This window comes from Opisthorchis viverrini (assembly GCF_000715545.1).
Source record: "Opisthorchis viverrini unplaced genomic scaffold opera_v5_57, whole genome shotgun sequence".
Classification (NCBI taxonomy): Eukaryota; Metazoa; Platyhelminthes; class Trematoda; order Opisthorchiida; family Opisthorchiidae; genus Opisthorchis; species Opisthorchis viverrini.
The window spans coordinates 31,038-42,644 of record NW_008751714.1 but is presented as its reverse complement, the minus strand read 5'-3'; the positions used below and the strand labels follow the sequence as shown (position 1 = coordinate 42,644).

General features: G+C 44.6%; 1 protein-coding gene across 1 annotated transcript in view; it reads right to left on the bottom strand.

Annotated features, from left to right (window-relative positions):
- The window catches only part of T265_03834 (hypothetical protein), a gene marked incomplete at both ends in the record, with an annotated part of 75,777 nt that extends 64,462 nt beyond the window's left edge, over positions 1 to 11,315 (bottom strand). Inside the window, 2 exons of the mRNA XM_009168415.1 lie at positions 4,887 to 5,054; positions 11,107 to 11,315. Of these exons, the coding sequence (XP_009166679.1) occupies positions 4,887 to 5,054; positions 11,107 to 11,262 (324 nt within the window). The remainder of the gene's footprint in view (positions 1 to 4,886; positions 5,055 to 11,106) is intronic.
- Between the last annotated feature and the right edge of the window lie 292 nt (positions 11,316 to 11,607).

The window sequence follows — 11,607 nt, the reverse complement described above, 5'->3', positions numbered from 1 at the left end:
CTTGTGGGAGCTGGTGAATGGAACTGCTCTGCTTTAGCACGCGTAATGCCTACGAAAGCGAAGTGAAAGTCGGGCCGCACGATAGCATGATCAGAGTCAAGCTGTATACACCAGAGGTAAAGATAATCTTTAATTGACGCTCTTCATTGTTAACTGATAGTTACTTGGCCCAACTGGATCCACGACTGTCCTGCGGTTGGTGACTCGATGTACTGACCAGGGACACACAACGATCTGCACACAACTAAAACAGTCGTTCCCCGTTATCTGTACGCACAGCACCGACTCCAGATCTACCACCCAAATAAGTTTCTTCCCGATTTATTTGTCTAACTTGGGCGTCCATATCACCCACCAAGATTACTATACCTGTCCTTCATGCTGACCGAAGCAGTAGTAACAGATTTTGATAAAACCCGTCTTTCTCAGTCTCAGGACTGCTATTCGTTGGTGCGTATGCTGATACGACAAACAAACACCATTTACCGCATCGACCTGCGTTAATCTTATTTAAGCCAGACAACTAACTGTTTACTGGGATCCAGTCCAGTTAGGCGCTTTCAGCCGTGGGGCTGAGTACAACTCCCATACCGTGGGTATCATAGGCGACTGCGTTAGGATCACCGGATACCCGAAGAGCGGAATGTGGAACGTTGGAGCTCGTCCTAAGCGGCTTGAGGTGCACGACCGAAGTGAGGAAACAACAACAGTCAGAGACACAACATACATCAATAGAGAGGGAAATCAAGGTTTCAGCAAGGGATACCTATTGCCTAATTTGACACAGAGTACCCACATTAAAGGCTGTAATGTGGATCAGATCTTTTTAGGTTAGTAAGTTATTATTGTTTATTTTTATGGGCGAAAGTCTGGACACAGAATAGTGGCTAGGGGATTGGCAGATGGGTTGATCGCACTGCATTATTCGATGGGTGAGGATGGAGTGTGGGAGTAGGACGGTGAGCAAAGAGCTGCAAGAGCGAATGACACTTGCCGGTTGTCCAATCCGAAAAAGGGGGTTGGTTGAAATACCCCATCGTGAGCCTTTGACTCAAAATTCTGATTCATAAGGCAGTAAGAGGATGTAGAGTTTTGTACCGGGACCCTGTCCCTAGCCTCTGTCTTAGAGTCTGGACCGTGAGGCAGCAGCTGTTGGGGTTTTCTTGGGGACCCTTTCCGTAGCCAATGACTCAATAGTCTGGCCCACTTGGCTGTAGGAGGTCGACCTGGCCCGAGGAAGCAGGGAGTATGGTACTACCGTCTCACTCCTAGCGCAGCTGCGCAGAGCAGGGGACTTTTGAGCACCACCAGACTCTTTGGTTATAGAAGTATTTCGACCGGCAGTCACGTTTAACCGTTGGGTCATCGGAGTGTGCGGGTTTTAGGTCCGGTCTTTTCTAACCTATCCTTCCTCAAGGAAAGGCACCATTGTCGCTGCTGCTTCCGTAAATGAAGGTGTGTTGGCCGCCTCACTGCACACTCCTGTAGCAGATGACAGGTCAAACTACAGTAGTTCGACTGGCCGGTTGGCTACAGAGTGCAGGTAGACATTTATCTCCACCAAAATCAGTCTGTATGAGTGACGAAAGATATATTTTCGTAAGATATATTTCAATAAAACATCACACGGAGAGTGAACTTATTCCAGACACCTAATGTAGCGTGTTCGGATGAAGAGTATGTACAACATAAGTGAACTGAGAGACTGGTTGACACGAAACCCTCCTGGTATCAATCGAATACGGTGCCATTCGGTTGCAGTTGATTCATCAGCAAAGGGAGTACTTGCAATCGGACAGGAAAGCGTTCAGCTATAGCACTCTTCCAGTGTCTAGCAGCCATGCACCCGAAGGAAGCACGAGGGTTGGGATACTGCCAGGTTGCCCAAGCCTAGACAGGGGAAGTCGAGAGGCGGAGGTGGGATTCGAACCACGGACCTCCCGGTCCGTAAATTCGCGCTCTTACTACTTGGGCCATCTAGGACAGGTACAAATACCGGTATCCTTCATTTCAAACAGAAGACTTCTCTCTTGAATACAAGGCCAAGCAAATTCGATTTAAGGTAGCGCATCGGAAGGAAAACAACGATGGCAAGCTTCTGGACCAGGAGATCTGAACAGTAAACTACACTAGTTATGTGCATTCACTCTACATATCGCATCCTAGGGCATCACCAGGGGAAGCCTTCATAACTGAAGCCCGTGTCCAGAGGACCTTAATATGTTTTCACGTAAATCTATAACCACGCTAACAACTGATTTGCAACCACTTTCACTGCAGCTAGTTGGCCATGATAAGAAGAGTCAACAGTAGGTGAAGTCCCATTATCTGCCTTCCTCAATATCTAAAAATTTTCTCCAGGAAAGCTTGGAATTCGAATCTTAAGGACGCCTATTTTACTCGTGCCTGAGTTCATCAGTGTTAGTTAATTTCAAGCTTGACAGGAATCCGAAAAACTTCAAATGATGAGAACAAACACATTCCAGTTTGAATAATGACTCTGACCCAACACCTAGAACGATATTTCAAAATTATGGTTGGTGACCCATCAGTCGGGACCAAGTTAACCCTGAGATCGTCACTACATATAGGTCACTCGGTTTAACCTGAGGACTACAAATGTTATCGACAATAAACCAGCATTTCACAAATTAATTGTCCATCACAAACCAGCATATGAGTTACTATCAGTACACAATCGGCGCAGAAACAAAATGTTCTCCAGGCCGAAACTAGCGTAAGCGTGCGTACAAAAGACTAATGAGTCTTATGGCATGCCTCCATCTCTCAACGAATAAGTTGTCACGGGGAATTCAATCAATAAGGATCAATAAGGATCACCTCGGATCGGTTAATTATACAAGCCCTTTTGGCACCAAGGAATTCGGTGCGGTTCGCCCAGTCATTCAAATAGGGGATGATTACGTTCTGTTCGCACAAATTGATATTTTTACCCAGGTATATAGAAATCAGACAATACTGTTTGAAAGATAGGCGGACTAGAACACACTAAGACCAAGTGGCTGGCTGTAGAGAAAAGACACTTCAAAACAAGCGGTAAACCAGGTGAGCAGCATAGGACTACCTAGTGTAGCTAGGGTCGTCTAGATACAATGAAGAGATCAGCAATTAGCTCTGGCATTAAAACTCAACAGGATAAAAAATCCCAGTCAAATGTGGGGAAATATCCTACTGGTCTGAGCTTAGACCGTATCCTACGGAATAAATACGGGAACAGTACTTGTTCCAATTAATGCTTCGCCTCATCTCACTCCTTGTTTTTGTGAGTTTGGACCCTCATAGTCCAATGAGAAAGGCTGTCTCTGTTCAACCGGAGATGAATGGTTTACCAATGCTACACTCTGTTGTCTTGTTACGGCACCCTAAATCAAAAGTTATTATCACAGGATGCTGCCGGATCAACTACAGACTCCCCAAAATGCCTCAGTTTTAACTGGTCATTTGCAAGAAATTGTTCCTGGTTATCTCAAGATGTCCCGAAACGTTATTGCCCTCACTCTTCTCCCCGCTCCGCTGAAAACATCCTACATTCTCAACTCCCTGCTTTCACAAAACTCTGACTGACTTTATGCCGTTAAGTGTTCGCGTCTGAGGATCCTTACCAATGGGTGTCCCAAATTCTCGGGTAAGGACCAGAAGAACAATTACGATGAGCCGCAAGCTACAGAACAACTGATGTCAACTTCAAAATGAGTTCCAGTTGGTTGAGAACATGAGAAGGCCGGTCCGTCCAAATTAGGACGGGCAGGTAGCACTTGAAGAGGCCGTGCGCGGACGGCCGTAAAAGGTACTTTTATTGGCAAAACAATGACATGGGATTGAATGGAATTCAGCATAACCCCCTCGAAAGTACACGTCACAGGGTATCAACTTGGTCAATCGAACATTGTATGCACAGTATATCCCTCCCCCTGCTAACAACCAACGCCCGAGAGGAACGTGCTTGAGTAAACCAAACTCCCTAGAACCTTGGAATGTACCAAGAAATGCCGTAATTACATATAAGGAACGCATCTGAGCAGCTACATTTGTTACTCACAATAAGGTGTGAGAGAACCACGCTCCATTTGCAACCGCTCATTGAAAGCCGCATGGGAAAGCAAAGCCAAAATGTGAACCGTTGAAATTTTAGGTAAAACCACAAAATTTACTAAATATGCGGACGTTTCATACATTGGTACTGATAAATAAACGTCACACATCCCGGAATGTCCTGTTTTTTACAACTAGTTTGGACTGGCCTAAAGTGTGGCCTGCACTATGTCGGCATACAACATTACTCTTCAGAAGACCGAAATAAAGTTGGTTATTAATTTACTGAACAGCTCCTTGGGAGACGCGTTGGAAAGACTAAAGTCGCGAGCTGACGTAGAGCGGGAAAACGATGACAGAACAACCGAACGACACGGAAAATCTACAACACATATGAGGATTTGTGGACACGCATTTGCATCGCTTTCATCTTATTGTCCACGTTCGACAAAATCCTGTACATCTGACCTGTTATTCGCGTTCAAAAAATTCCGATTTTTCCCAATGACAAGGGCATATATATCCCATTAAACTACTTTACAACCCGATCATCACACTAAAGATATTTATTTAGTCACACAAATACTTGATCCATCCCAGCTAGCCCGACAGAGACACCTAATACGATTTCGAAATTCCGCCTTCTATCTACCAGAACTGTTCTACTGTACAACTTCCCATTTTTCTCCGGACCAATCAAATTTCGTTACTTAATTTCAGTGTTCAGTTTGGAAAATAAGCTTGTGAATTTCCCAGTCACGGACAAGTGATCTTAATTTTTTTTTCTAAAAATGTGTCATTATAATCAAACAAACAAAAAAGGTGCGACGTACATCACCACGGCGACGATGCTCGTTCAACGACAGTCCAAGGTTCTGTATTTCTGAACACAAGTCTTGTATGGTTTTGCGCTCCTCATTGGTACCAGTCAAGTCCGTTAGTCGACGAGCAGCACTCAGTAACTGTTGCAGAGCTTTCTCACCGGCACTGTCCACAACGAACTGACAATCGGGACAGAAAGAAAGCATGTGGTCGATAATGATTAGCGAAACAGTGCAACTGAAAAAAAATGTTTCAGCCTGTTCACACAAACAGTTACATGAAAGACTTAAACCTCCGAATCGACTAACAGGCCAAATAAATAATTCTTGAATCTGTTGGCCTGAGTATCACCCGGTCAATGCAGAACTGCGAACTAGGTTTATTCCGAACCCATTGTCCAAGTTCATTGGAGAGATCCACTAGGGTCTCCATATATCCGAGCACAAGGAATTTGACTGTAACGCTCACTGGAATTCATAGTCCGGTTTTATCATACGCTGGACTGGCGTATTGTTTGGAGTCGATGCGAGATGAAATCTGGGTGGGAAAAACCGGCTGAGATATACGTTGAACCTGTGTTGGCACGAGATGGCTCAAGTGGTTAGAGCGCGAATTCACTGGCCCGAAGGTCCGTGGTTCGAACCCGACCTCCGCCACTCGACTTCCCCTGTCTAGGCTTGGGCAACCTGACAGTATCCCAGCCCTCGTGCAACCTTCAGATGGCATGGCAGCTAGGCACCGAAAGGGTGCTACAGCTGGACGAATTTTGTGTGTGTTGGCACACATTAAGGATCTTAGTTAAAAAGTACACATCGGGTAACGTGACAGAATAGCGTATCTTCAATATAGCAATCACCCAAAATATGTGACCAAATAACTCAAACCCCAGCATGAATGTTGAAGGGAACTCAATGGACACACAGACGGTTTATGGTTCATATATAATATTCCGTGAACAGTGTATAAAACCAGGAAGACAATCTGATATAAAAAAACAGAGGTCAGCAAATCTGTCAAGCGAACACTACACAGCAGCAGCACGGAACCACTGTGGTAAGTGCGGAAAACATTTAGAACGCCTGTGAACACGAAACAGCTGTCGAACCTTGCAATGACCACGGCTAGGTAGACTTTCCGACACCTCTAGAATATCGACGAAATAGTAACTAGTTTGTGTGCGATGAGTAACTGTATTCGTCAATTCACACGGAAAAAATGAGTCTGGTCCGACGAAGCAAATTAGCCATTGAACTCAAATGTAATATATATACTGTTTACAGTTACTCAAACCTGGAGGTAAGTTTCGTTGTAGTGGTGGTGCTTGTGTTTGAATTAGTCCTGCCACCGAGTCATTTAGGGTCAGCCTAGGTCATTCCGCTCACATAGAGGACACTACTGACACGCCAGCCAGATCACAGAGGGGACTAAGACAGATTCCTATTCTTCCAGGATCATGCTACCCGAGTATCAACGGTGAAGGATACTAGAGCCTAAAAAATATGAATCAATCTTCTTTCTGACTGCTTCAAACGTCTGGGGACAACTCATTTATTGAGGAATCATGTAAAACGTACAACACAATGACTCGCTTAGAATGGGTCTGGTTCGGTCGCAAACAATTACATTCTTTGTGAGCAGAACTCGACAGTGGTTGTCTGTGAAAGGAAGGTCCCTTTGTGAAAAAAATCTGACCTTTGCCAGAAAACTGCATAGTGGAAATAATAAAAACGTAACTGGCAGGTAGCATCCACCAACAGAGAAATTCAGAACCAGATAGAAATCAGGTTCATCAAACGGAACATTAATTAACTATAGGCGATGGAAACAGGGCAACTGGTGGTTGAAAAATACAAACCTCCAGTTTATCGTCAGAAGGACACAAGAGGGTTAGTCATGACGTTGACGATCATCAGCTATCAATCTGTTAGGTTGATGAGAGTCAGGTCATATGTTAGGGTGTGACGCATAAGTACAAAGTGGTGCGACTTCTGCGGTAGCTCACCCGGCGTGCAGGAAATACGTGGCTCTATTTGTTTATCATTTCACTCGTAACGTTTAACAGTGGCCACGTCAACGCCACGATAAATATTGTTCTCACGCGCTTTCTTCCAACAAAATCCATTTGGAACGTTTTTTTCGGTGCGCTTAAATTACAATGATTAGGTTCTGATATCACTCCCCACATTATTCGGACAAGAAGCAGAACTCTCATTGCGAAGGCCTCTTCTAATTCTCATAAGACGTGATTCTCAACATATAATTTTGCAGAATGTGCAGTAAAGCAATGGGCCTTATTAAGGTATATGTGTCGACCTTAAAAACCGTCAGTCGATTGCGCATCACTCCTAGTGTTCCCATCGCCCTTGTTTGGTGGCTGTTTGACAGTAAGACAAGTTACTCGCCATCCCTTCTGCATAAAGTCCGAACATTTCAAATTGAAACAGCAGTAACGGCAGCATTGTGCATTGCGCAACCTTCCGCTCGATCATTATACGGTTCAGGGACACCATTTCCCATTTTTATACTCAGTTGGCTGTCTACAATGTCACCAGAATTATCAAGTTTTTCAGGTACTTTATTGTGCTAGATATTGATGTGCAATTTTGGCTGTTGTGTTTATTTGGTTGTTCGAGTCCGAAAAGAGATGCACAACCCCCCTCACGAACATGGACTCGTCCCTGGGGTCTACTAAAAGGCTGTTTTCACCTGTTAATTAAATGCAATTTACTCCTGATAGAGGTTACCATAAGGTCCAGTATGATCAACCAAGGCCACTGAATTAGTCCATACATGTTTGTCTGACTGTTTTACATCAGGAACCTAACCTTTTTCAATTCTCACAGATTTCTTCGGCTAAAAGGTTCACTCAACCTCTCACACATAAAAACAAACATCAACAACGTGCGGATTGCACTGCAGGCGACTAGTCAATATGCCGGAAATTTGGGGTGAAGAGGAAGATACTGGTAGTTGTGGTGGTCACATAGTGTTTCACAGTGCAGATGGTCTGAGTTTCTCCTAAACGGACAGACAAATATGGGCCTAGACACAGGCGTACATAACACAATACAGGACAAACAAACGAGCCGTTCAGTCAAACCAGTCACGTGAAGAGAAATAGCTGGAAAGGTGGGGGAGTCGTATATGGGAACAGAAGCACTTTCATGAACTATACGCAAGAAAGATGTGCAGCGCTTTGGCCTAAAGGAGGATCACAACGTGACACTTGTTTATTAGGGGCACAAACGATGAACTAATCTGAAAATTATTTTTACAATCGGGAAGTTGAGTACGCAGATTCATCCTACACTGGTGCTACGGGCAAAACGTTTTTCTCCGGCTCGAATAAACAGAATATTGCATCGAACACAAAGCTGCTAGAGGTACACCACGGAGAAAGGCAGGACAGTCCTAGACTACCGAAATTCGTTGGAAAGTACAGCAATTTCGAGGATATTTGACTCGTCAATCAGCGTTCGAAGTGAACCGCCACTGCTTGATTCGCAATTGAATTACTCGTGTTACCACTGTTTTATGGACAGCCACTTGGTGCAGTTCAGGTACTTTTCTGGAGGTTTATGGCTGTGTTTGCATGAACAAAGCCTTTCCTAAATGAAAAATATGAAATGCACTAAGTTGGTGGAGGAATGTGCTGGCTGTCATCGATCAGAAGCTATTGGAATTCGGTGGCATAAGCCAGACCGTATTTAAAATAAGCTGCACTCTCTTTATGCTTATGTTCGCCTACGGGCCACACCAGTCTTACAACCTTGTCTAACCATCACGTAATCAACATGACTCAACCGTATAACCTCTGTGCCTCCATTTACTAATTCACTCGTGAATATACTTAAGCAAGCAAATGGTTTCAGGCGGCTATCACAAAAGTTCGCTAACCGCAATGGTCAGCCGCAAAAGAACACATTCTCCCACTAACTTCTTTCTTACCCCAAATTCAAAATTCAGCATTCTGAAGGTGTTCTTGGCATAAAGGATGAACTGCACAAGAATGCTGGTTAAAAAATCGTTCGAAGAACCGTAGAAGAGTGAACATAAAGGATGAAATCACGTGGGTACGACGGACACGGAGCTGTGCATATTGTAACACAAGGACACGTGATCATTTGGCCTTGAAAGCACAAAGACACTATCCCCTGTGTCCTGCAGCTGTTTTCCGCGCCTGGCAATTTGCTTGAAAATATCTCGTCACCAAATGAGGACACACTACCAGTGAGCGGTTGGTGACTCCCAACCAGCTTAAAATGATATTATGGGAATAATACCAAATCCGCCCCGTTACGGCTGTTCCGTTAGGCAAGAGCGTCTTGAATCGGTACAACACTACACATAAGGCGCTAGATGGATTGCATGTGACGCACGCTGGTGTCTGCAATATCTGTCAATCCTGTCTTGCTTCGTAGAATGTTTCGGTCTCATGGAGGACTTTCTAAGGACACGTCCTTATCACAGCTCATGTAACCAAAAACAGGTGGGTTAAATTGGTAGCACGAAGGACCCAGATCAATCGACGGAATCGGGAGTCCGTGCGGAACGATGCACTCATACAAACGTCCGAGCAAGTTGAAAAAGTCCGGTCGCACATCCCCCTGAGGTTCCACCTAATAAAGCCACTATACGGGCCTAATATCACTGAAATCGCAAAACAAAGGAATGTTTTGTTTCACGTCCTTCACTGCACTGAGAACTACCAGAGTTGTGGGAAAAAAACGAATTTTGAACGAAACTGTGTGTCTTCAGAGCCACGCTATTCCAAGAAGCGAGCTGTTTCCGTCAGTACCAGGAGGGTTATTTTCATGGAGAGCCACTGATTTTCAACAAACGAAGGACCTGAAAATTTCATATAACTGCTACCTGAGACCTAAACCCCTGATCCTAAGGATTCCAACGACATCAAGCACGTGGTCATCATCAATTGACTGCTGCATGTCCGTAAACGAGTACATTGTCATGGGTGTGAATAACTGCAGCACCAGCTATGGCTGTGAGGTTAGATTGGTTCGAACGTGCACTACGCCATACGAATCATCGAGCAAACAAAGTACTGTTTCATTCCCCAAAGTGAAGCCGAACAACCGAGGTAAGCTTGATAAATGTATTATCCCTGTTGAAGATCAGCAGCACAGCGCACCTCATGAACCTTCAGGATGACTGGAATCTGCAATCTCCAGGCTAGTAGATGAAAGAAAACTGTTCGGCCACAAGCGATCGAACAGCAGCGTCACTAAATCGCAAACGATATAGTGCACGGGAAACAGTCAAAAATAGGAGGAAACCAGTACCATCGGCATGTCGACAGAGGGGATCTCGTCACATCCACACAAAAACTTTCGCACATGTCAGTCACTAAAGGAGACATGAATCCGTACGCTCCTGTCATCCACTTGCGTCAAAAACTGAGATGGTCGAAGGCGAATAGGCCGTAAGTTAGTAGACAGTCATATAGGAAAACGTTGGTACAACTATGACGAGACCACCTGGGAAAAACATGCAGGGTGAAACTATGTACCTAAGACAGGTAGCAAACAAGATGCATAGCTCTGTTCTCGAGACATGATGCAGAATAATTCTAAACACCGCTGGGTGTCATAGAGCCAAGACATCTAAAAGAAGGACAATGAAGTATTCTTCATAAAAAAAGGTCTTTGCCGAGAAGAGCCAAAATGCACTTAACTTAGGCAAAATTTACTATCCTTTTACAGGAGAATATAAACACGATCCATCCATATGTAGAAGCAACTCAGAAAGTCCAATTCTTGCTAACTGAAGGTGGTCACGTGCGCATGTGGGAACATTATCCGGCTGCAAAGAAGTTGTACTGGTTAGGCGACTAGTAAACCCACAAAATGACAGCTTGTGAAGCAGATTGTTGCATTTTCGGCAGCCGCAATACGGAGTTGAAAAAAGCTTGCCAAGAGCGAACGAAATCGGTAGATAGTGAGGTCTACCAAGATCTGTGAATAAAAAAGGTTACCCAAATTTTGACTAGGAATTTGGCACTCGCAATAAATAAAACTGAAGTGTACTAACAAGTGAACTATTTTCGAAAGTGGCGGTCTGAACGAACCCGACAAAAGTGGAGCAAAACAATATTTGAGGGATGACAAATCAACGAAGCTCAGCTGATCAGTGTATGAAGAATGCCGGTATGAAGAGTGCCGGTGATGAGATTCGAACGAAAGATACGGCTTTTCAGAAACACAGGTCACTTACTCCTGGATTGCTGAGCCAATCCTCGACGAACTGCAAACGACTATCGAAAGTGGCTTTAGTGACATGCAGAGCTGCCAAATCATCGTCAAACAGTTCGGACGCATCAGTTTCCGTCAGCTGAAGTCCACGGATTATTTCCTGTATTTCATCGGACATTTCGGAGACGAGAAAATCACGATTCGCCCGGCATTCGGCTGCACCTGGGAGGCCTGAAAAAGGAGACAATCATGGGAAGGCATGTAACCGATAATTGGCGCGAACTCAGTTGAAAAGCTTCAAGGACTCCCTCTACCCACGACAGGCATGGGTCGATGAGGGGTTAGAGCATAGAGCTAAACACCGACCTCATGATGGAATTAAGTGGTCAATCAAGCCTTGGCTGTTTAAGGCTAGGTGATCTGGCAGTAGCTGGACCACTGTACTTCTTGCAGAGCGTGCGACAGCTATATACCAGATGATCACCAGAGCCGAGCATTTTCGCTTAAATTCATTTGCATAGCG